Source organism: Apodemus sylvaticus, chromosome 8 (assembly GCF_947179515.1).
Source record: "Apodemus sylvaticus chromosome 8, mApoSyl1.1, whole genome shotgun sequence".
In the NCBI taxonomy this organism is placed as follows: domain Eukaryota; kingdom Metazoa; phylum Chordata; class Mammalia; order Rodentia; family Muridae; genus Apodemus; species Apodemus sylvaticus.
The window spans coordinates 97,971,189-97,997,289 of record NC_067479.1 but is presented as its reverse complement, the minus strand read 5'-3'; the positions used below and the strand labels follow the sequence as shown (position 1 = coordinate 97,997,289).

The following is a 26,101-nucleotide window of genomic DNA, read 5'->3' as shown; positions in this document are numbered from 1 at the left end:
CTTGACTTCCTCCTTTTCTCTTCTCACTGGGATTCCTAAGGCCTGGCTGATAATCCGGTCTTTGAAGTCGACTCACTGACCACCAACCCCCGTTTTAGAATTTCAGTACCTTTCCTCATAGTTGTTTACATAATTACTACCTTCCAACTATATGCAGGTTTTTATGGTTGCACGTATGTATATGAGGATGGCTCTCTGGTACTGAAAGCATTGATTTACTCAGGAAATTTTGTTTCACAAGATAAAAGGCTAAATGTTAGATAAGGATTTCTCACAAGAATTTGTTAAGGCCCAGGTGGTATAAGAAACTTCAAACTCTTTGAAGGTTCACTGTAAACTATGAGTGACTCTGTATTCTAATCAGGAAGTTTGATGGCATCTCTAAATTGATCCTCTGTATCTGTTTCTTGAGAAACTTTGTTCCTGATGTTGCATTTCCTTGTACCAAATGGCTATGATAATTGTGCCTGCCCCACTGGCTACATCTTTTGATATGGTAATACCAACTCTTCCTTGCCTTATGGCCCCCAAAATACATTCAGTTCAAACCGCCTCTGTGTGTGCGTGGTTTGTTCTGTCTGTCATCTCAGCCGGACCTGTGCCTTCCTGGACCAGAGGGCCCTGGATATCCCTAAGCAGACCCACGGTCTGTAACAGCTGGCGCCTGAACAGGGACCTTGGGCAGGTAATCTTTCTCTTTCTTTCTTCTTTTTTCTCAAGGTTACAGGCTGGCTCTTGCCAGGGAGCTGCAGTCCCGCCAGTAAAGACTAACTGATTAAGTGCAAGAAATCAAGTTTTGTAGTAACATGGGGCAATCTGAATCAAAGCAGGAACAAATGTTTCTTTCAGTATTTAAGATAGAAACGATAACAGTGCAGGACTATGTAAAGGCCTGCATAGATGCCTTACCAGCAGTGGTTCAAGGGATAGCCTATGCTGCAGTTATGAAGGGACGGAAATTCAGTGCCTTTGTTAAACATACTTATGGTAAAGGAGGAAAGGGAACCTCCCAGCCCACATGTTATAAATGTGGGGAATCAGGACCTATGCAAAGACAATGTCCAACAGATAGTAAAAGGGACTCCAAAAGAAGGAGTGCTCCTCCAGGAGTTTGTTTTCGTTGCCAGAAAGGCAAGCATTGGAAAGATAAATGTAGATCCAAGTTCCACAAGAATGGAACGCCCCTTACAGGGGAAAAGAAAGAGGAAAATTCAAAAAACTAAGTGAGGGGCAGCCTCTCAGCCCCAAACTCGAAAGAGAGGAAAATAATGAGAGTTCTCTGAATCCTGAGGCTCCTGAATTTACTATATATGATTTGCCCAGAGCTACCCCTGGTAGTGCTGGCCTGGACTTAGCCTCCTCTGAAGATGCAATATTCTCTAGATGGGATGGCATCTCCTTGATTTCTACCTCTACCTTGGGGACTTTACCACAGGGAACGGTAGGGCTAATAATTGGCCGTAGTTCCAATTATAAGAAGAATTTTGAAATTTTACCTGGTGTAATAGACAGTGATAGCACAGGAGAAATAAAAGTTATGATCAGACCGTTAAAGGAAACTATACAAATCCATAAAGGACAGCGAATAGCTCAGCTTCTGCTCCTGCCCTATCTCAATTTACCTAATCCGATCCTAAGGCAAGAGCGGGGCCAGGGGAAGTTTGGCTCTACAGATGTTGTGGCATGGGTCCAAAATATTGGAATGGAAAGGCCTTTTAAAACAGTTAGAGTGAATGGAAAGCTGCTTCAAGGACTTTTAGATACAGGGGCAGATAAGACCTGCATAGCAGGAAAAGACTGGCCTTCCTCTTGGCCATGTAAGAGGACTTCCTCCTCTTTGCTAGGCTTAGGGATGGCCTCTAATGTGGCTCCAAGCTCACAGTTCCTGAGATGGGAATTAGAGGGAAAGACAGGCATGATTCAGCCTTATGTTATCCCTTCTCTCCCCTTTTCGTTATGGGGAAGAGACATAATGAGTGATATGGATGTAAGACTAGTGACCTCAGATAATCTGAGTGAACAGCATTTTTCATAGGGGCCACTGAGGGCTTGTTGTATGCAGATAAGTTGGAAATCGGAAGAGCCTGTATGGCTTGATCAGTGGCCCCTAACGGAAGAAAAAATACAGGCTATAGAGCAACTTGTGCAGGAACATTTAGAAAAGGGACATCTTGAGGAAAGTAACAGTCCCTGGAATACTCCCATATTTGTAATAAAGAAAAAGTCAGGGAAGTGGAGGTTATTACAGGACCTCAGGGCAGTAAATGCCACCATGGTAGACATGGGAGCCTTACAGCCAGGACTGCCATCTCCAGTAGCAGTCCCAAGGGGATGGGATATAATAGTAATAGATTTGCAGGATTGCTTTTTTTACTATAAGGTTACATCCTGAGGATTGCAAAAGATTTGCTTTTAATGTACCAGCCATAAATCTAAAGAGGCCATATAGAAGATATCACTGGAAAGTATTACCTCAAGGGATGAAAAATAGTCCGACGTTATGTCAAAGATTTGTGGATCAAGCTTTGATGTTAATTAGGGAAAAGTATCCTGAAGCCTACATTGCCCATTATATGGTTGATATTTTGATTGCTCATCAATTATCCTCAATTAATGAGGAAATATCATCCTATATGACTAAACAATTAACCAGGTTTGGACTGGTAATAGCCCCAGACAAGATACAAAAGAATAAGCCTTTAAGTTATTTGGGACAGTTAATTCATTATATTGGTTCACAAAAGGTATCTATCAGGATAGATAAATTAAGGAATTTAAATGATTTTCAAAAATTATTAGGAAATATTAATTGGATGAGACCTTATTTTAAAATCATAACAGAAAAATTAGGCCCTTATTTCAACTACTATGGGGAGACACTAATACTACGTCTCCAAGTTATGACTCAAAACAAAAAATTCTAAAAACATAAAAAAAAAGGTAAATGGGTTTAATTGCATAGCAAACATGCTTCTTTTCTATGTATCATCGTCTGTCCTTGGTGCACCATGTCTACATGTATGTTTTTGTCCTATTCGTGTATTTGTGTGAATGACTGTTTGTTTGTTTCGTGTTTTAAAAAAAAATGGTAAAACCTTCATCTATTGGCGGTCTATCTGTTAATCTAGCCACAATTTACACAGTGGAGGCTAATTTAAAGTGTCCCACATTTAGCAAGGAGTCAAATATAGTTAGAGAAAAAGCTACTTTTAAAAAAGAGCTAGCAGCCTCAGGTCTAGGACAAATGGGTTAATGGTTGTTTCACCAAAAGAAAAATCTCTACAATTGTGGTTTTTGATTCAAAAATGCTTTTTATTCTATCAAAATTACAGCCAAAAGAAAAAAATTGTTTGGTTTAAGTTTATGAAATTCATGTAATCATTTTATTCATGTTTATAATTGGTCTTAAAGGTATAAGTATATTTTACATGTCTTGACTATATATAGAGTGTTAGCCTATAAGTTATTAGACATGATTTAAAAGGTATAATGTTGATAACAAAAAGTCAGTTTAGAACTGATAGCTCAAAGTTATAGCCATCTTAATCATGTGACATGATGCAACCCAGGAAATACAGGCCTCTAAGATGCTTTTAAATTGGCATGATGCTTTGTGTAAATCTTAACCTAAAAATTAGACTTATAAAAAATAAAATATAAAATAAAGTCTTTTCAATTAATTATATTGTCATACATTTAAACATAAAAACTGGCAGAGAAATCTTAAGGTGTAGAAATAATATGTTTGCCATTAATTTTTAAAGAAAATAGATTGTTTAAAGTTTGGTTTTGCTTCCAAACTTATAGCTATGCTCTAATATTATAAAAAAAATATTAAGAGTTACAATAAAAAATTGCCAATGTGCCATTGGCTAGAGTTTGCAGTCTGGTTAAAGGCCTATGATCCTTAACCTATTTTTATAATTAAGATAATTTTAAGAATTATAAAAGTTAAAAAAGCTATGGCCAATATGGGCCCTAGCTCCACCCCGAGGGGTGCAGTTTTTTTTTCTGTGAGGCGTTTTTCTGTGAGGCCTCAATGGCATCTAACAGCCAATTTTAAACTAGTAAAGATCAAAAAAATCCAACTATTTAATTAAGACAAAGCATGAGTTTCTGACCAAGAGACTATTTTGGCAGACTCATACAATTCAAATATAGCCTTCTAACAATCTCTTAATTCGTGCGGGAGGCGGAGTTAAGCCAAGCCAAGCGGCAAGCCTGGCTAGAAAAAAGGTGGTTTAATTTTCTTAAAGAGACAGTAGCAAAGGCTCCCTCCCGCCGCCCGACGGCCAAGTCAATCCAGACTCGAGTTGTTTAGGAATGCAACTTAAAGCAAATGATAAACTTCAGAGAGTGGACAACACTATAACCTCCGAGAGGAGATATGCATATGTTCTTTTCACAGTATGCTGGCTCCAAAGGTCTGAATCCTAGACCGACCTGTACAACCTGAGCTGACAGAGAAGACTGCGTGGGCTTTCGCTGGCTCCGAAGAGACTACCTACGTGGATGCAGCTAAATAAATTTGATGAAAGAGGCTATAGAGTTGGTGGCTGCTCAAAAGCAGCTACAGACTCTTGAGTTTGTTTTCCTTACATTATATGATTAATTTCTATACATATAGACTTACAAATTATGTTAATTTGACATGTATAGTTCCCAGGAGCTGTCTTCCCACTGCTTATAAAACTTTTCTTTCTGATGATCCAGATGAGATGCCACCAGTGAAAGAGCCCCCATACCATAGAAAGTTTGTGGGAGATTAAAATAAAGATTTTAAGAGTTGTTTATAATAATAAAACTTTGGTAAAGGTATCAAAAGCTATTCCTTTAGAATCATGTGTTAGGGAATATAGGACAAGAGATAGAAAACATAAAGGTTCGGCTTTCTACCAAGTGCCACGCCAATTTTCGGTACATATGCGTAACACCATTAGCATATGATAAGCACCATAATTGGAATCTTACTAAAAATCATCTATTGGGAGTCTGGAAGGATAATAATATTACTCATAACATGGCTCAATTAAAAACCCAAATTTCAGCCATGAGCAAGGCACATGATGGATTCACTGATTTGGAGGGCCTAGCTCAATCTATTTCTTCCAGCCTACGGCTTTTGAATCCCGTAAGTTGGTTACATTAGATTGTTATTGTCAGAATAATAATTCTTCTTCTGATTCTTCCACTCATTTTCAGACTAATCTTTTCCTCCATCTCTACTGCCAAAAGAGATATATATGCGCTTCCATTATTAAACAAAAAAGGGAGAGAAGCCACGGTGGCCCAGGGATGTCTGTAAAAATGATATTTTACAGACAGAGGCGGAAAAGAAATGTCTCCTGGGAAGAACGGAACTCTCTGGAAGCTGTGGAAGCTGATAATCTCACCTGGCAATTTACTGTACTCTCTTACTTTCTGGCTATTTAAAATGAGCCCTTAGTTCCCAAGTAGCAGTCTGCCCTGACTTCCTCCTTTTCTCTTCTCACCAGGATTCCTAAGGCCTGGCTGATAATCCGGTCTTTGAAGTCGACTCACTGACCGCCAACTCCCATTTTAGAATTTCAGTGCCTTGCCTCATAGTTGTTTACATAATTACTACCTTCCAACCACATGTAGGTTTTTATGGCTGCGCGTATGTATATGAGGATGGCTCGGGCACTCTGGTACTGAAAGCATTGATTTACTCAGGAAGTTTTGTTTCACAAGATAAAAGGCTAAATGTTAGATAAGGATTTCTCACAAGAACTTGTTAAGACCCAGGTGGTATAAGAAACTTCAAACTCTTTGAAGGTTTGCTGTAAACTATGAGTGACTCTGTATTCTAATCAGGAGGTTTGATGGCATCTGTAAATTGATCCTCTGTATCTGTTTCTTGAGAAACTTTGTTCCTGATGTTGCATTTCCTTGTACCAAATGGCTATGATAATTGTGCCTGCCCCACTGGCTACATCTTTTGATATGGTAATACCAACTCTTCCTGTATAAAAATCCTTGCCTTATGGCCCCCAAAATACATTCAGTTCAAACCGCCTCTGTGTGTGCGTGGTTTGTTCTGTCTGTCATCTCAGCCGGACCTGTGCCTTCCTGGACCAGAGGACCCTGGATATCCCTAAGCAGACCCACGGTCTGTAACACCTTTTCTTTCTCAATGCAATAAATATTGGAATCCATCTTTCATCCAGATTGAGTGAGTTCTTTCTGCACCGGTGCTTGGTCTTTTGCTCCATATGCTGTAAGTATGGATGTGTGTGTAAGCATGTAATTGTGAGAATGTATGCATGTGTGTGTGTAAATATGAAATTGTGAGAACGCATGCAAGCTGGGCCCAACTGACTGCGTGAAAATATGTATGAAGCTGTATGTATGAATTTATGTGAGATTATACATATTCACTTATGTAGAAGTTTTTCTTTCCGCAAGTGTTATTCTCTTCTAGTTCAATAGAAGTTTATTGTTCCTAACTTCCCCCTAGACTGACAAGCAAGAGGCATCTGGACAATAGGGAAAAGGCTCTAGCAACTAATCCTTTACTTAATCTCCTGCTGTTTTAGGATGAGGTGTTAAATGCCTGAGACTGTAATCTCTGGCTTCAGAAGAACACAGAAGGCAGGTCAGCTAAGTTAGCCTAGTAACTTAAACTTAGATAAGTAAACTTTTTATTATACAGCAATCCTAAATTTTCCATAAGACAAAGTCTTACCCCAGAAGTTCGTAAGACAGAGTCTTGCCCCTGCAGATGCTCTTCCCCGCTCCGCTGCCTCAAGAAGAACCAAGAAGAAAGAAACATCTCTGCTGGGGCTGGCTCCAGGCAGAAGGTAATCTCCAGCAACGATGGACCAGACAAGTGTCCCACCCTTACACAGGCACCTGAAGCCTGGCTTCAGTTACAGACAGCTGACCCAGGCAGCAGGAGACAGTTCTCAGGAGCTGCAGGCTGCAGACTTCCGACCTCAGGAGCTGCAGGCTGCAGACTTGGCTTGACGGTGGTTTGGTGGTCTCTCTTGTGTGCCTCCCAGTCTGGCACCATTTTAGGTGCAGGGCTACAGATTACAGACTTTTGGAAGTGTGAGCCGCAGAGGCTCCAGTCCCGGTGCCTGAACTGTTCTCCTTGCAAGTGGGTTATGGCTGCTGGGTTGGGCCAAATTCAGAGACTTGTGGGCTGTGTGTGCCCTGTGCTGCCACTGGGAGTATATCTACTGTGCAGAACCCAGAATCATGGGCTGGGGCAATCCCTCTCAATTATCCCCTCAGCTACCCACTTCTCTGCCTGTGTGAATTCTGATTTTCTGGGCTTCATTTCCATCCATAAATGACTCCATCTCTGATCTCAACCAGGGTGTGTGCTGGGTGCTAGGCTAAGAACCACACACCAGCCACAGATCTTTCCCTAACAGACATTTCCAAACATCTGGAGATGTAACATGTTCGGTAGCCATTATGGAAAAATGAGGACAAATGATCAAGTTTTCAAGTTGAGTGGGAAGAAAATACTTGGTTTTAGAGAGGTGGCCCTGATTGACTCTCACCCTCACAGAAGGCATCCACAGCACACCAGGAAGATGACCCTTGCATCAGCCTTAGGAGATGAACATCCACACCCATCTCCTAGGCTGGTGTGCAGTGTTAAGTTGGGAGACACAGAAGGGGATGGGGCATGAGAAGAAGATACCTAGGAGGCCGGGGCTGTGCACTTGAGACCTTTAGGTGTGACTGGAAGAAAATGACACTAATTGTTTGTGAATGCCACTGACAATATACATGTTAGGAGACATTTAGACACATTCACACACATTAAGTAACACATTTTAACTTCTTGGTGAGACAGAGCATTTTAAAATATCACATAACTGTGGTAGCTGGAATTAATGTTTCTGTGCTCAAATTAGGTATTAGGGCCATTGTGAAAATATTTTATTTTAAGATCAGATTTTGTGGCTGTATTTCTAGTGAAGATGTCTAGAAAAGTAGGTCTGGGTAACTCTGGAAGGGAATTGGCAGAAATAATAGAGTGAGGCCTTTTATTTCTTGTAGAATTCAGTCTTGTCACAGGGACATGGCTTTATTTTTTAGTGTTTATGATATATATATATATATATATATATATATATACATATATATATATATATGTACATATTATTACATATGCCCATTGTAGGCCGCCAGCGGCCACATACGAACTGGGTTACCTGGAAGAGAATTCTGAGGTTAACGGGAAGGGGGAGGTGAGAGAGAGATGAGTCAAGGCGACAAGCTGGTCAAGACTAACTTTAATATTTCTATGTCAAGATTTATAGTCTTAGGGGAAAAACCCAACCCCTTCCAGACACTGGTCACATCAAAGGCCGGGCGAAGAAGTCTTAGGCTCCAGATCTCAGCGGGTCGCCTGCTTTCAGCCTGGCGAGGTCTCTGCTTGTTCTCAGGTGAAGCCTTGAGGCAATGTTGGTAGTTAAGGTGAAAGCGCCTTATTGTTCCAAGCAACAAAGGCTGGAGGTAGCCCATCTGAAGAGTGGGGGTTGCCAGCCAGCTTAATGTTGTGGGGGAAGAGACAGCCCATATGCTGAAACACAGAATACCAAAGTGGTTTGTTTAATTACCAATTTCAAAATACAAATAAAACAAAAAAACATACTATAGAAAGGAAGGAAATAAAGGAATAAAACTGTCTGCAGTAGTATATAAAGGCATGTATTCCAGCACTCTCAAATAAACCATGATATATTCAAATTAACAGGATGGGGGAAGGTTCTCAAGTGGGATGAAGAAACTGTCAGCAGTCCATGCATGATCACATATAAGGATGCATTTATTCCTTTCTGGGCCCAGACATGTAAAGGACACATCAGAGATACTGATGAGGCAGGAATATGACTGACGACTTTTCTATATTGATTTACGGGTCCTAGAACGCAAGTGTCCAGTCAGCTATCCCTATGACCCTTGTCTTGTGAAAAATGACAGAAAAATTGAAACAAATGGGGAAATTGCTCTCCTCAGTGTTAAAGAGCCACTGGGTGCCCAGTTCTGCATCAGAGAGATGTCTGCTGGTAGTATCTCTGGTACAGTAGGTATGTTTCCTGCCGGAGAAGGCAGAGAATCCTCCTTGTCTTTTGACTTGGCTGAGGTTGGTGTGAGACCTGATTCACCAGTGCTCAGTCACCCTTGACCAGGGGCAGAGTTGCATTTCTGGCCTCTGGGAAGGGAAATCAGAAACTGAAGTGTCTTAGTCAGGATTTCTATTCCTGCACAAACATCATGACCAAGAAGCAAGTTGTGGAGGAAAGGGTTTATTCATCTTACAGTTCTGCATTGCTGTTCATCACTAAAGGAGGTCAGGACTGGAACTCAAGCAGGTCAGGAAGCAGGAGCTGATGCAGAGGCTATGGAGGGATGTTTCTTACTGGCTTGCTTCCCCTGGCTTGCTCAGCCTGCTCTCTTATAGAACCCAAGAATACCAGCCCAGGGACGGTACCACCAACAAGGGGCCCTCCCTCCTTGATCACTAATTGAGAAAATGCCCCACAGCTGGATCTCATGGAGGCACTTGCCCAACTGAAGCTCTTTTCTCTGTGATAACTCCAGCCTGTGTCAAGTTGACACAAAACCAGCCAGTGCATGAAGCCAGACAGGGAAGGGATTTTCTTCCTTAAAATCCATACATCCTCTGTGGCCATGCATTCCGTCTCTGAGAGGTAGCCTTGGACCAGGGAAGTTGGGCTCAGACAGACAGAAAGCTGAGGGTCTTGGAATTGCTCACAGTAAAGACTAGACTTTCAGACATCTGCAGGAGCCAGGCTGCTCAGTAGGTGTCAAGGAAAACCTTCCGTTCCTGTTCCTGCTGAATCCCTGAGGGCCCCATACACTGAGAGGGTCCCTGGAAGGCTCATCTAGTCAGCTGTTTTTGAATCTGCTTGGCATGCAAGCTGTGCTCGGGTCAGTATAGAAGGGAACAGAACCTATTCTCCAGCCAGTCATGCACCGCCTGTGCCTTCTTTTGTAGGAAGAGTGCCTGGCAGTCTATGTGGAGGCTACTCATTATTTTGCCCATCCTGGCTCATTGTGACTCTTCTAAGGATCCATCATCATATGATTCAGATGACATTCAGTCATGGGATCTTGCTCTTATCCTGGTCAAGGCTAAGAATCAACCTTCTCTATTTTGGTTTGGTGATGCTCCAAGGTGAGACTTATCTGAAAATGTCCTGCTTATTTCTAAGACATGGGGACTGAGGCTCAACGGAGAGTTGAACAACACACACTCTCCTTGCTGGTCAGCTAAGTGGCAGCTGTACCCCATCTTCCTTTTCCCCAGGGAGGGAGTGACAAGGGGGACTTGGTGGTGTTGCTCTTCCCCCTTGTCTCTGACACTGATCACCGCAGAGTCTGGTGAAGGTCCCCGTGGATGGCCCAAGAGGAGAAAACTTTCTCCTGAAGTCCTACGGCTCCTGAGCAATGCTCTTCCCCAGGCATGGCTGCGACTCTAAGTCATGGAAGCTAGAGCACAAAGGCTCCCTCTGTGTTTATGAACCGGCCTTTCACTGTCAGTGAATTAGCAAGCTGGATTGGCATGTGCTAGGTGGGATCCCAGAGAAGGGCAGGATACAAGAACTATTTACATGGAGAGCTTCAGAGAAGTGTGGACTGAGCCTTATTCAGACACAGAGAAGTTACCAGGTAGAGAGAGTCACAAACACACACTGCTTCTAGGGAAATAGATGAAATTTCTCTTGCATGCCTACATTTTTCTTGGCATCATAAGTATCATGAATATTTATTCTCTGGGTTTCCAGGGATCTAATGTCCAGATAGCCTTTGTAAGCTTGCATGTGGCTGCATGTGGGCACGCCTATATGTCATCTTGGGTGATGTTCTCAGGGTAAATACACTCCAGGGATGCCTGTGTCCCTTCTCTCTGGACTCTGCTCCATAGGACTACACATGGGGCCCTGCCACTTGCCAGTCAGACTCCATAAGCCTTTATATTATACCCTTCTTCCTGTCTGACTGTGGAGTAAGAACACTCTGGCCTTTGTTAAGCATCTCTGTATATCCGTGACTTGAAACTTCTTTGAAAAAAAAAACAAAACCCTATATAGAGAACAAAGCCAAAGGGTAACCAAGGAGCTAGAACAGGGTAGTAGTTTTCTCTACCTTCCTAATACTGTGACACTTAAATACATGTTCCTACACCACATGTTGTGGAGACCCCAACCATAAAATTATTTTGTTGCTGCTTTATAACTGTAATTTTCTACTGTTATGAATCACAATGTAGATGTCTGATATGCCAGATGTCAGATATGTGATCCCCAAAGGGGTCATGCCCCATAGGTTGAGAACCACTGGGCTAGAAAGTGACTCAGGTAGTTAAGTACAAGGACCTGAGTTTGGGATCCCCCTGGCCAATCTAAAAAGCTAGATATACACCTAGAGCCCCAGGAATACTTCCACAGCTGTCAAGTTTACTCTCAGGATAAAGCAGGATGATTTTATGATTGTTCTTCATATAGAGCTTGTCTTAAAAACCTGTGGTGTGTCACAGCTCTGGTGACAAATCTGTAGAACTCATCTACACCTAGCCACATGACACCGTGAAGTTTTGTCCTTCCGGGTGCCCCAGAAACACATTTGAGGTTTACTTTTGCATGACAAACCTCCTAATAAGATAAGTGGTGTCGCACGCCTGTAATCCCAGCACTCTGGGAAGCAGAGGCAGGCGGATTTCTGAGTTCAAGGCCAGCCTGGTGTTCAGAGAGAGTTCCCGAACAGCCAGGGCTACACAGAGAAACCCTGTCTCGAAAAAACAAAAGCAAAAAACACAAAAAACCAAAAAAACCCAAACAAACGGATAAGTCCAACTCTTTTAAAATTAAAATCCAAGAACAGATACATGGGTCCGAATTAGCAGCAAAGAAAGACCTCTCACTCTTGATTCTGTAATGTCTGGGAGGACTGCTGCATGGGTCTGCTGCATGAAGTTACAAGCAGGCTTTGGGAGACACCTGGGCAGGAGGAGGGAGCAAAGGAAGTAGCCTGGGATGACTGTGTTGGAGATGGTGGCACTGGGAGCAGGAGGGCAGACACAGGTACTCCTTGGGTGGGAAGAAGTGTGTCTCAGAGGTGCGGGGAACTCGAGAACAGAGGTCCTTCAGGAGGCCAAGGTTGGTGTATGGCCCCTGCAGGGAGACAACAAAGATGAGGGCACAAAGGTGTGGCTTAGGCACCTGCAGTTTCTGCTCAAGGGGTAGGGTTGGTGCCAGCATCAGCACAGGGTGGACCTGGAGGAAGGGTCTTCTCTTCCCTAGACTAGACTGCTAGGCTTAGTGCTAGAGGCTGAAGTCTGTCAGATGTGAATACTTGGGACCAATGGCTCTTGCTCTTACCTGGCAGAAGGGACTCTGTAGCTCAGTTAAGGACTAGGGTATAGAAAGGCGTGTTGGAGACTGGGTGAGGGGCCCTATGTAACCCAAGGGGATACATGGGAGGAGCACAAGGAGAGGATGCCAAGAGTTTCCTGGTGAGTATACAGGCTGGAGGGCTCTGTCCTGCTCACTTTGCAGGAAGAGGAAGAGCTACATACTAAAAAAGGGCTTAGAAACCAAAGTGATTTGGTTCTAGAAACCAAAGTGATTTCTACTCCAGACTTCCAAATGCAAAATCTTGGGACAGGGTCAGCGGTTGAAGACTGCATATACCCTGGGACAGGAACTGGGGGCGAGTACAAGGTTAAGTCGTAGCTGGGGTTTTCTATTATCTGGCAAGCATATCAGAGATGGTAACCCAGCACTGTCAATCATGCCTACCAGCCAGTCTTTGTGGCCCAGTGATCAACCATGGCTTTCAAAGGACCACATCCAAGAGCCACCTGGGAGGCTCTTTAGCATCAGGTCGCACGTCTTGGGCTTTTCTCAGTTTATGAAGGGCAGAGAGAAGAGGATGGCAGAGAGGCCTAAAGATCCATGGCTCTTATGGTGGGCACCCTATGCCTAGCTTCTACAGCTAGGTGTCAAAGGCCCTGAGTGGGTGGGGCCAGGCCCTTCAGGCTAGGCCCTGTAATTGACAGAGGCATCCTCCCTCTCTGGAAGGTGCGGATTGACCTCTCTGTGGCCACCCACGAGTGTGGGAAAGACAAGGCAGGCCTGGACAACTATGGGGAACCTAAGGCTCTCAAAATGGGAGGACGGGTTCCCCTCAGAGAGTAAATGTTGAGGGAGAGAACAAAGCAGGATAGAAACTGGGTATCTTCCTTCCTAAGTGCTGGTCTCATAGGTCCTCTCTGTCCAGGCCCCAGGGTGCTGCTCTGATGGTTTCCCCCTCCCCATGAAGGACTTAGATCTTCTGGGGAAAGAAGGGGACCTCAGGCTTAATGACAGCTTTCCAGAGCTTGATGACACACAAGGAGTTTGCTATGCTTGGTAGAGCCTTTGACAGCCCCCTTTCCGGCTGGCCCATCTCAGCATGAAGCAGAATCGTGCAGGCCAGATCTTTCCCTCCTTGTGTATGAAGAGGTCCCGGGACACAGGCTTATTACCAATTTTTGCAGTGGGTAGAGGTTTTGCAGGGCTGGTCCTTTATGTTTTTATCATCTCTGGCTTCATGAGCCTCTGTTCAGCGTGTCTTGGCTTACTCACATTCTAAGGGTACTGTCAGAGACACTGTTTCCCATGGCTGGAACACTGTCTAAAGAACAATGTCTGGAACCATGGCTCTGAGGACCAGGGATTGGCCAATTAGAGCACTCAGTGGCTACTGCCCTAACACCTACATAGTGCCAAAGGGAGACTCAATTATTTGGAGAGTTCAGGTAGTGTGGGCTTCTGTGTATCTCTTCCACAGGCATTGGATGTTACCTTGTGAACATATCTATCCAGACCTGTCCCAAGAGGTGTATTCTCTCTGACACCCAGACCTCTGCTGTCAGACCTAGGTGTGCTTGGGCCCCTGAACCCAGCCTGGATCCCAGCCTTCACAGGGCTCTTACCTCTATACCTGTTCTCACACACACATTGCAGCAGTTACAGCGGCAGATGATCACAATGGGGGGCGCATTCACTGGTGGTGGTGGTGGTGGTGGTGGTGGTGGTGGTGGTGGTGGTGGTGGAGCTGGGGGAGGCACTGGAGGACGGGTCTTTTCTTCCTTCTGGGGCTGGTAGAAGGGAGAAAAACCTGTCTGAGCTTTGCCACTTCTAGAACAGGGGCACTGTGTGCCCTGCACAACACCTGGCACTGTGGGGCCTTTGGGTTTGGAGATGAAAGAAAAGATGTATCCCACACCATGGGGACGTCTTCCCCAGGGAGAAAAGCAGAGTGTCCCCTCCCCCCAGTTTTCATATACGGAGCTTCTCAAAGTAATAACAGCCTCCTTCTGAGACCTTGGCTCTCCTGCATCAGCCTGCCTGGCAGAAGTCTGGCCTGGTTGCTGCACAGTGGGCCAGCACTAGCAGGTAACCGTTCCTTCCATCTGTCTCTGGCTTCTGCATAGACATCCTCACCCAGGCCACTCTGCAGCCAGCACAGTCCAACCAAGACAGGGAGGCTGCTCCCATCTGAGCCCAAACCCAGGCGCCACCTGCCCCAGCCTCTCTACAACTTCTGGTCCTTACCTGATGGGAGCTGCAGGTGCTTACCCGTGTTGTCCCTGTGTTTCCCTGGGGATATCCCTCACAGCACGGGGCCATCTGGGACTCTTTCACTCTCCTTATCCCTCAGTCCCTAAGCTGAGCCCAGCCAACCCTTCTACCCTGCCAGGAGACAGAGATGAAGACAGCCATAGGAGCCAGGAGACACCCTATCTTGGAGATGAGACGCAGGGCTCATTTCAGAAGGCTCTGCTCTCAGCGGCCTCAGTATCAATCAGAATTCTCAGGAGTCTCCTGAAAGCCTCTGAAGCAGTAACAGCAGCCGTTCATACTGGTTGTCTGACCATGGTCTAGATCAGAAGGTTCTAGGAATGTTCGTTATCTGGTGATACTGAGAGACCCCCAGCCTTTGCAGATCCTTCACCTCGTTGTGTTTGCTGAGGTAGGAGGAGGCCCTGGGTACAGGCCGACAATGACATATTTTATTGGTCATCACATCTCTGAAATGTGACCTTATCAGGATACAAAGAATGACTCACCTTTGGTTGTGGTGCAGGTGTTGGCAGTGCCTTGACAGGCTAGAGGGTGAAACAGACAGAATGAGATGTACAGTTATGGTTTGGAAACTTCCCAAGATGCCTTGAGTGTTAAAGTCTTGATCCCAGCCTATGTGCTGTATGGAGGTGTTGCAGCCTAGGGTGGACATCGGAGGACCCTGTGGAGGAAGTGAATCCTCGGCAGTGTGTCTTAGAATACTTCTTCCTCTTTCAGAGCTAGAGATGAGGTGTGGACTTCCTTGCCCCACAATCTCATCACAATACGCTGCTTTCCCACAGGCTCCAAGGGATGGGACACTAAGAACTAAAACCTTCAAAATCTGTGAGTGGGAAATAGAACTTTCTTCTTTCAAAGTTGGTTATTTCACGCATTTTGTTGCAGTACAGGAGTGACTAACACAGTTCTGTTGTAACTGTGTCACAACACACGACCCTCATCTGTGGGAAAGGACAGAGAATGGTCCCTGGGGAACAAAGGTAAGCACTTCGCATGCTGCTACTGTGCCGGAGAGCTCCACCTGACCCCTAGGAAGCCCCTGGAGAATCCTCAGCACCTGCTTCAGCAGGCTGCAAGTGTCCCGGTGGGTGTTGTTGTCCCAGATTCCTGTCCCTGGGTGGGTACTGAGCACTCACCAGTGTGCAGCACAGCCACCAGACCCACCACAGCACCACAGGGATCAGCATCAGGAGCAGGACCACAGTGCTGAGCAAAACTTCTTTGCTTGGCTCAGCTGGCGGACGCACAATGGCTGGTGAAGGCAGAGGCAGGGGTGGAGGTAGAAGAGGGGGGAGTATAATATGGGGGACAGTAGTTTTGGGGATAGGGCTTTTTGGTGAAGCTGTCAGAATTGTTGGCAGGGTAGAGGTTTCAGGGGCAGGAGTGGTGGTCACTGGTATCTGTGGGAGAGAAGATCACTTCCCTTAGCAACACCCTAGCTTTAATGTGGAACACCAAGAAGCCCCCTTCCTGGATGCCCAGTGCATGCCATCTCTCTGCCTCTTCTCCATTCTCCTAAATTACCTGGTATCAAGGTTCCACAGAAGGGTTGGAGAGCAGGTCTCTTGCTCCAAGGCCATGCTCTGAACCCAGGCGAGGACAGCCTAGGCTCCTCAGCACTCTTGGGATCTTAGCTGTCACCGTGGTCTCAGCTGACAATATGCTGGACTACAGAATCTCTGAGAGAAGGCCAGGCTGATGCTTGCTCCCAAGACATAGGACCCTTTCTTGTCGTCCCTCCCACCTCGACTGTGTGAAACTTGCCTCAGCTCATGTGGCCGTTCCTCAAAGGGTCACAGTCTTGCTTAGAGCAAGGAGTGAAGATAGCACTGTTGTGAGGTCCCTGTGACTTAGAAACACCTTGGCTGAAAACACAGGCCACATGTAGGGTTGGCAGTGATGGCCACAGCTGCTGCCAGGGCTGGCACCTGCCCACCCCCTTATTCCTGTCCTAGAAACTAGGATGGACTGCCTGTGTGGCATAAGCTACTCCTGGGTCTCTCACCTAGCCCCCTCCTCATCTTTGACTTTCCAGGAGAATCTGTATCCTCCCAGGGCCTCTCCCTAGTTAGGGCTATTGAACCCTCTGGGATACTCACACAGTCAGAAGTATTCACAGGGATGGTGTGGGCAAGGAAGTCTCTTCCGTTCAGGCTAACTTCAACTAAGATGGTTCTAATGCACAAAAAGGTAGACCACAAGAAACAGCTTAGAGATCAGCACCTGCATAGGGGCTTTCTTCATGGTAACAACCCTGGACTTCTAACCCTTGGGCCTCTCAGAGTGGATAGGTGAGCCATGAGAGATTATTGCCCAAAGCACAAGGAGTCAACTTGTGCAATTATGGCCAAGTGGATGGCTCAGGACATGAAGGGCCCTCATGGCCTTTGATGTCATTATAGCAGTAGGCTATAAACAAGGGAGTGATGCTTCATGCCCTGTATGACTCTCTGGACTTATAAAGTTTGTTGTCTTAGCTTTGGAAGGTGGCCTGGAACACCAGGTCTTGATAATACTCTTGTTTATCATCCTCTGCTCCCAGCTCTGAGGAGAGCCTGGGCACTGGGCAATCCCATGGGGATCACCAACAAGGCCAGGTGGTAGAGCATCCAGGGCTCACCTGCAGACAAACAGATGCTCTACAACAGAGGGGAAACCAAATGCTGTACACTATGAAGACTACATTGTCTCTGGATTCATAGGGCCAAGAAATATGGCTACTTACAGTCCAGGCTGCTCTATCTTTGGTGCAGGACAAAACATGACAGTGGAGTTCTTATCAGTTGGAATTTTATCTAAAGAAAGTGACATGGGGAAGAATGTCAATTGTTTTGCTCATCTACCTGTGCCACCCCATGCAATGCATGACAAGCCGAGCTGACATCTTGGTAATGAGTGGAAGCAGATGAAAGATGGCTGCTGTTCCAAAGTCATACACAGTTCTTGGTATTCCTGGGTACTGTGGATCACGGCCATCCTCTCTGAGCTGATGTTTAAAGTGAGACCAGTGAGGAGAGGCCAGGGGGTGGAATGAGTTTCAGCGGATCTGCCAAGGTTGCTGAGGAGGGAGGGACAAGCAAGGGTGGGTGGGCTCAGCTGTGGGGAGAGGTCTTTCTTTGTTCCAAACTTTCTGACTCTTTTGGAGCTGTACAGATACTGGAGGCCACAGAGTTGTTGCTGATGGCTTTGGAGGCTGGATTAAGAGAAGCCAGGGATGACATTGGGATAAATGGCAGGTGATATTGTATGGATGCCACCTACTACGCTAGGGAAGCTAGCAGAGAGGTTCAGTGGAAACCAGCGAAGGGCACTATAATCGTGACATTCTCATCTTGCCTCCTAAGCTTGGTCCAGAGGAGAGGGCTGGGTGCAATCTCTGCTGGTAAGGAATCCAGCTTTCCTGCCTGTCCCGCCCCACCTTCTTAGGTTGTTGTTTTCTCCTGTGTGGACTGGACTGCGTGGCCTCAGAGAGCCCCGGTGGTCCTGCCGTCTGTGCTTCGTGGAGGATAATCACTTCCATGTCATGACCTCCATTTCCTGAAATCCTCTGAGTTTCCCCTCCCCAAAGCTGAGAACCACAGCTCTGTACCTGCTGCCCTCTGGCCACCAATGAGAGAGACCGGAAAGTTCCTTGCTGACCTCAGTCCTGAGACTAGGTGAGAAGGCTGAGAGACGACTCTGGACTCTTGCTATCTCTAGTAATGGCCATGCCTATCTTCCAGGGACAACAAGGAAACATTTCCCTATTGCCAGAACTAAGTTTCTAGGTCATTCTTAAATGTTGGTACAAACAGACTCCTCACCTGTTTAGAATGTTCTATGACAGCTATAGATTTGGATGCCTGGATATATTAATGGCAAAGTCTACATACCCATCAGTGATCTAAACAGAAAGACACCAGTTATATTCCTGACTTCTCAGTAACTGCTGGGAACACATCTCTCACACCAGCAGTTTCTCTGTCTCACTGGAGTTGTTTTAACCACATTTTAGTACTTATTGTTGCATATTTGAAAGTGTCAACAACACTTACCATTCATAAGTTCTAATGTTTTAATGGGATTCATTTCTATTTCTCTACTTTGCAGTGTGTATCATTTTTATTAGAGAAATCATAATGAGTAATGCTAGCATCCCAAGCCCTTGGAACATAAAATGCAAAGTTAAAATTCCATCTTACACATATAGTGCTTTCCTTCCCTTTGTCCTCTAAGGTAGAAATGGTTCAGGGACTCACAGGTAGTATGACCACGGACTTAGGGCCAGCAAACTGATCCAGGTAAGGTTGAGCCCTTATTTGGATCTGGTCATGAACATTATAATTAAAATCTGTTGGAGGGGCAGAAAAGGTTTGCTCCCATCTATGGAATGGTTGGAATTCGGGGTAGGAAGGAGGGCTCCAAAAAGGGGCACTAACTGGGACAGCATTCTACTTGGAGAATGGAGAAAAGCAGATACATCTGGCTCACCAAGGCAGCCGCTCTGAGTCAGAGTGGGCTGAGGCCCAGTAGAGTCTGGCTGAGTGAAGACATATTGTAAGGTACAGAGTGAGGAAACCCAACACTCCTGTTGCCATAGAAAATTTCATTTTAGGTTGTTCTGTATACAGATGCCTAGTGTGTGTGTGTGTGTGTGTGTGTGTGTGTGTGTGTGTGTGTGTGTGTGTAGGGGGGAGTTCTGGGTACACTGGGGGTCTAGGCTCTGATTCTGGCAACTATTGTCCCATACACAGACTCAGGAGAGGAGGCAAACTGAGGACAAGCTTGGCAAATGCTGCTGTGAGGGCAAGTCCCTGTCAGCCCAGACTCCCTAAGGATTCAATGACGCCTATTCCCCAGCCATCCCTAGAAGCTTGGGGCTTTATTATTTTCTTATGTTCATAAGAAGAGTGGTAGCTGGTTATGCTATGTGAACACTCTTGGTACTGCTTCCCAGTACCCACTAGGAATGGGTTAGTGGGAAGCTTGCCTGGTTGAGAGGAATGATTTCTGTGGAAGATACATTTCTCTGAGGCACTGAGAGGGTTTACTTACTGACGATCGTGGAGTCACTGAACTTGAATCTACAAATAACTTCGTTGAGATTCTTTGCATTTTGAAAGCCATATCCTCTTAAGAGCACTGGTTGATTTTCTGCAAGGAAAACATGAAGTAGAGGTGGTATGTCCCTGGTTGCCTTGTTTATAGTGGCCCCAGACAGGATTTCCAGGCCCCATGAGAGGCAACAGTTATGTCTGGGCCAACATCGGTGGGCTCTACAGCTCAACTCCTTCCATGTCACCAAGGGTCTATACCAATGTAGCTTAATGGAGCCTTGTACATGCTGATTACCTTTCTGCATCAGTCCTGATTTAATAAGCCTGCCAAACCCACCACACACACAGAGACCAATCCTAAAACTCCCATGGTTCCAAGTGGGAGACCCTAGAAATAAGGCTAAAACAAGAAGTGCAGAGGAGGCTCCTGACCCCTCTGAGAGTTTTCCTATTTTTTTTATTCGATATAATTTATTTACATTTCAAATGATTTCCCCTTTTCTAGCCCCCCACTCCCCAAAAGTCCCGTAAGTCCCCTTGTCTTCCCCTGTCCTCCCACCCACCCCTTCCGACTTCCCCGTTCTGGTTTTGTCGAATACTGTTTCACTGAGTCTTTCCAGAACCAGGGGCCACTCCTCCTTTCTTCTTGTACCTCATTTGATGTGTGGATTATGTTTTGGGTATTCCAGTTTTCTAGGTTAATAACCACTTATTAGTGAGTGCATACCATGATTCACCTTTTGAGTCTGGGTTACCTCACTTAGTATGATGTTCTCTAGCTCCATCCATTTGCCTAAGAATTTCATGAATTCATTGTTTCTAATGGCTGAATAGTACTCCATTGTGTAGATATACCACATTTTTTGCATCCACTCTTCTGTTGAGGGATACCTGGGTTCTTTCCAGCATCTGGCAATTATAAATAGGGCTGCTATGAACATAGTAGAGCATGTATCCTTATTACATGGTGGGGAGTCCTCTGGGTATATGCCCAGGAGTTGTATAGCAGGATCTTCTGGAAGTGAGGTGCCCAGTTTTTGGAGGAACCGCCAGACTGCTTTTCAGAGTGGTTGTACCAATTTGCAACCCCACCAGCAGTGGAGGAGTGTCCTCTTTCTCCACACCCTCTCCAGCACCTGCTGTCTCCTGAATTTTTAATCTTGGCCATTCTGACTGGTGTAAGATGAAATCTTAGGGTTGTTTTGATTTGCATTTCCCTAATGACTAATGAAGTTGAGCATTTTTTAAGATGCTTCTCCGCCATCTGAAGTTCTTCAGGTGAGAATTCTTTGTTTAACTCTGTACCCCATTTTTTAATAGGGTTGTTCGGTTTTCTGGAGTCTAACTTCTTGAGTTCTTTATATATATTGGATATTAGCCCTCTATCTGATGTAGGATTGGTGAAGATCTTTTCCCAATTTGTTGGTTGCCGATTTGTCCTTTTGATGGTGTCCTTGCCTTACAGAAACTTTGTAATTTTATGAGGTCCCATTTGTCAATTCTTGCTCTTAGAGCATACGCTATTGGTGTTCTGTTCAGAAATTTTCTCCCTGTACCAATGTCCTCAAGGGTCTTCCCCAGTTTCTTTTCTATTAGCTTCAGAGTGTCTGGCTTTATGTGGAGGTCCTTGATCCATTTGGATTTGAGCTTAGTACAAGGAGACAAGGATGGATCCATTCGCATTCTTCTGCATGCTGACCTCCATTGGATGTTTTCAGCCTCTTTGTCGAGGATCAAGTGGCCATAGGTGTGTGGGTTCATTTCTGGATCTTCAATCCTGTTCCATTGATCCTCCTGCCTATCACTGTACCAATACCATGCAGTTTTTAACACTATTGCTCTGTAGTATTGCTTGAGGTCAGGGATACTGATTCCCCCAGATTTTCTTTTGTTGCTGAGAATAGTTTTAGCTATCCTGGGTTTTTTGTTGCTCCAGATGAATTTGATAATTGCTCTTTCTAACTCTGTGAAGAATTGAGTTGGGATTTTGATGGGTATTTCATTGAATCTGTAGATTGCTTTTGGCAAAATGGCCATTTTAACTATATTGATTCTACCGATCCATGAGCATGGGAGGTTTTCCCATTTTTTGTGGTCTTCTTCCATTTCCTTCTTCAGAGTCTTGAAGTTCTTGTCATACAGATCTTTCACATGTTTGGTAAGAGTCACCCCAAGATACTTTATACTGTTTGTGGCTATTGTGAAGGGGGTCATTTCTCTAATTTCTTTCTCAGCCTGCTTATCCTTTGAGTATAGGAAGGCCACTGATTTGCTTGAGTTGATTTTATAACCTGCCACTTTGCTGAAGTTGTTTATCAGCTGTAGGAGCTCTCTAGTGGAGTTTTTTGGGTCACTTAGGTAGACTATCATGTCGTCTGCAAATAATGATAGTTTGACTTCTTCCTTTCCAATTTGTTTCCCTTTGACCTCCTTATGTTGTCGAATTGCCCGAGCTAGTACCTCAAGTACAATATTGAAAAGATAAGGAGAAAGGGGGCAGCCTTGTCTGGTCCCTGATTTCAGTGGGATTGCTTCAAGTTTCTCTCCATTTAGTTTGATGTTGCCTACCGGTTTGCTGTATATTGCTTTTACTATGTTTAGGTATGGACCTTGAATTCCTGTTCTCTCCAAGACTTTAAGCATGAAAGGATGCTGAATTTTGTCAAATGCTTTTTCAGCATCCAATGAAATGACCATGTGGTTTTGTTCTTTGAGTTTGTTTATGTAGTGGATTGTATTGATGGATTTCCGTATATTGAACCAACCCTGCATTCCCGGGATAAAGCCTACTTGATCATGGTGGATGATCGTTTTGATGTGTTCTTGGATTCGGTTGGCAAGAATTTTATTGAGTATTTTTGCATCGATGTTCATAAAGGAAATTGGTCTGAAGTTCTCTTTCTTTGTTGGATCTTTGTGTGGCTTTGGTATCAGCGTAATTGTGGCTTCATAGAAGGAATTGGGTAGTGTTCCTTCTGTTTCTATTTTGTGGAATATTTTGAAGAGTATTGGTGTTAACTCTTCTTTGAAGGTCTGGTAGAATTCTGCACTGAAACCATCTGGTCCTGTGCTTTTTTTGGTTGGAAGACTTTCTATGACTCCTTATATTTCTTTAGGCATTATGGGACTGTTTAGATGGTCTAGTTGGTCCTGGTTTAATTTTGGTATTTGGTATCTGTCAAGGAAATTGTCCATTTCCTCCAGATTCTCCAGTTGTGTTGAGTACAGGCTCTTGTAGTAGGATCTGATGATTTTTTTGATTTCCTCAGTTTCTGTTGTTATATCTCCCTTTTCATTTCTAAGTTTGTTAATTTGGATACTTTCTCTGTGCCCTTTGGTCAATCTGGCTAAGGGTTTATCTATCTTGTTGATTTTCTCAAAGAACCAGCTCCTGGTTTTGTTGATTTTTTTGTATGGTTCTCTTTGTTTCTACTTGATTGATTTCGGCCCTAAGTTTGATGATTTCCCGCCTTCTACTCCTCCTGGGTGAAATAGCTTCTTTTTGTTCTAGGGCTTTCAGGTGTGTCATTAAGCTGGTAATGTATGCTCTCTCCATTTTCTTTTTGGAGGCACTCAGGGCTATGAGTTTTCCTCTTAGCACTGCTTTCATTGTGTCCCAAAGATTTGGGTATGTTGTGTTTTCATTTTCATTGTGTTCTAAAAAGTCTTTAATTTCTTTCTTTATTTCTTCCTTGACCAAGGTATCATTGAGTAGAGTATTGTTCAGTTTCCACGTGTATGTGGGTTTTCTGTTGTGTCTGTTGCTATTGAAGACCACTTTTACTCCATAGTGATCAGATAGGAGGCATGGGATTAGTTCGATCTTCTTATATTTGTTGAGGTCTGTCTTGTGACCAATTATATGGTCGATTTTGGAGAAGGTACCATGAGGTGCTGAGAAAAAGGTATATTCTTTTGTTTTAGGATAGAATGTTCTATATATATCTGTTAAATCTAATTGGTCCAAAGCTTCAATTAGTTTCATTGTGTCCCTGTTTAGTTTCTGTTTTCCTGATCGGTCCATTGAGGAAAGTGCAGTGTTGAAGTCACCCACAATTATTGTGTTAGGTGCAATGTGTGCTTTGAGTTTTAATAAAGTTTCTTTTACGAAAGAGGGTGCCCTTGCATTTGGAGCATAGATGTTCAGGATTGAGAGTTCTTCTTGTTGTATTTTTCCTTTGACCAGCAAGAAGTGTCCCTCAGAGTCTCTTTTGATGACTTTGGGTTGAAAGTCAATTTTATCTGATATTAAAATGGCTACTCCAGCTTGTTTCCTGAGACCATTTGCTTGTAAAATTGTCTTCCAGCCTTTTACTCTAAGGTAGTGTTTCTCTTTGACCCTGAGGTGTGTTTCCTGTAAGCAGCAAAATTTAGGGTCCTGTTTATGTATCCAGTCAGTTAGTCTGTGTCTTTTTATTGGGGCATTAATTCCATTGATGTTAAGAGATATTAAGGAATAGTGATTGTTACTTCCTATCATGTTCGACGTTATTTTTTAAATTTGATTGGTTAACTTCTTTTGGGTTTGATGAAAGGTTACTATCTTGCTTTTTCCAGGGTGAAGTTTCCCTCCTTGTATTGGTGTTGTCCTCCTATTATCCTTTTTAGGGCTGGGTTTGTGGATAGATATTGGGTAAACTTGGTTTTGTCATGAAATATCTTAGTTTCTCCATCTATGGTGATTGAGAGTTTTGCTGGATATAGTAGTTTTGGTTGGCATTTGTGTTCTCTTAGAGTCTGCATGAGATCTGCCCAGGACCTTCTGGCCTTCATAGTCTCAGGTGAAAAGTCTGTTGTGATTCTGATAGGTCTTCCTTTATATGTTACTTGGCCTTTTTCTCTTACTGCCTTTAATATTCTTTCTTTGTTTAGAACATTTGGTGTTTTGATTATTATGTGACGGGAAGTATTTCTGTTCTGGTCCAGTCTGTTTGGAGTTCTGTAGGCTTCTTGTATATTCATGGGCATCTCTCTCTTTAGGTTAGGGAAGTTTTCTTCCATAATTTTATTGAAGATATTTGCTGGCCCTTTAAGTTGTAAATCTTCACTCTCATCTATGCCTATAATCCTTAGGTTTGGTCTTCTCATTGTGTCCTGGATTTCCTGGATATTTTGGGTTACAAGCTTTTTGCATTTTGCATTTTCTTTAACTGTTGAGTCCATGGTTTCTATGGAATCTTCAGCATCTGAGATTCTTTCTTCTATCTCTTGTATTCTGTTGTTGATATTTACATCTCTGTCCCCTGATTTCTTCCCAAGGCTTTCTATCTCCAAAGTTGTCTCCCTTTGAGTTTTCTTAGTTGTTTCTACTTCTGATTTTAGATCCTGGATGGTTTTGCTTAGCTCCTTCACTTGCTTGTCTGTGCTTTCCTGTAATTCTTTAAGAGATTTTTGTGTTTCCTCTTTCATGACCTCAGCCTGTTGACCAAAGTTCTCCTGTATTTCTTTAAGTGGTTTTTTGCGTTTCCTCCTTGTTGGCTTTTGTATTCTCCTGGATTTCTTTCAATGATTTTTGTGTTTCCCTTGCAAGGGCTTCTAACTTTTGATCCATTTTCTCCTGAATTTCTTTAAGTATGTCCTTCATGTGTTCCTGTACCAGCATCATGACCAGTGATTTTAAATCCAAATCTTGTTTTACTGGTGTGATGGGGTATCCAGGACATGCTGGTAGAGGAGAATTGGGTTCAGATGTTACCATATTGCCTTGATTTCTGTTAGTGACGTTCCTGCGTTTGCCTTTTGCCATCAAGTTCTCACTGGTGTTAGTTTGTCTTGTCAGTGCTGGACTCATCAGTGCAAGCTGCCCCTTCCCCGTTGGCCTGTGGTGCACAGCCTACCCCCTGCACTGCCTGTAGACAGGGTGCTGCTGCCCAGGCTGATCAGATCCCGAAGCAGGCACCCGAAGGCTCCCACCGGGGCCCGCTGGATTCACTGGAGCACACCGACTTCTCCCAGCTGGCCGCCCGGAAGCCCTGCTAGCCTCTCGCAGGACCTGGAGATGTGGTGCGGCCGCCCAGGCTGATCTGGATCCGGAAGCGGAGAGTTGAGCTGACTGCTTCCGCCTGAGGCCTTGCCCCAGATTGTGTCTGTGGACCAGATGGAGCCCATGTGCACCCCCAGGGAGCGCCGATGGTGTATGCTGCTGTGACCTCCCCTGTGTTCCGGTCACTCTGCTGGGCAGCCGATCCCCCAACCGGGCTGGCGCACACAAGGTTAGCCTGGCCGCCCAGGCCCTGAGTCCAGGCAAAAGCCTGGGAGGCCAAGGTCCGAGCAAAGTTCCCCTAGGGCTAGGCTTCAGAGGGTCCCTGCTTATCTGGGCCAAGTTACCTTTTGTCTCTCGGAGTCCTCTAGACCCACACAGTAAACATATGCCCCCATGCTCCGAGCTTTATCAGCCTAAGAGAAAGGAGGTATTGATTAAAGACTCAC

General features: G+C 44.5%; 2 protein-coding genes across 2 annotated transcripts in view; both read right to left on the bottom strand.

The window, feature by feature from the left end:
- Positions 1 to 26,101, bottom strand: part of LOC127690622 (anthrax toxin receptor-like) — an 88,247-nt gene that overhangs the window by 44,295 nt on the left and 17,851 nt on the right. The gene's annotated exons all lie outside the window — the stretch shown is intronic.
- LOC127690624 (anthrax toxin receptor-like) lies at positions 11,905 to 26,059 on the bottom strand. The gene is made up of 8 exons (XM_052190172.1): positions 26,000 to 26,059; positions 19,671 to 19,769; positions 17,362 to 17,431; positions 16,736 to 16,811; positions 15,773 to 16,036; positions 15,122 to 15,160; positions 13,985 to 14,149; positions 11,905 to 12,179 (listed from the first exon to the last, which is right to left on the bottom strand). Exons 3-8 carry the CDS (start codon positions 17,397 to 17,399, stop codon positions 11,982 to 11,984), a joined length of 780 nt encoding a protein of 259 aa, XP_052046132.1. The 5' UTR covers positions 17,400 to 17,431; positions 19,671 to 19,769; positions 26,000 to 26,059; the 3' UTR covers positions 11,905 to 11,981.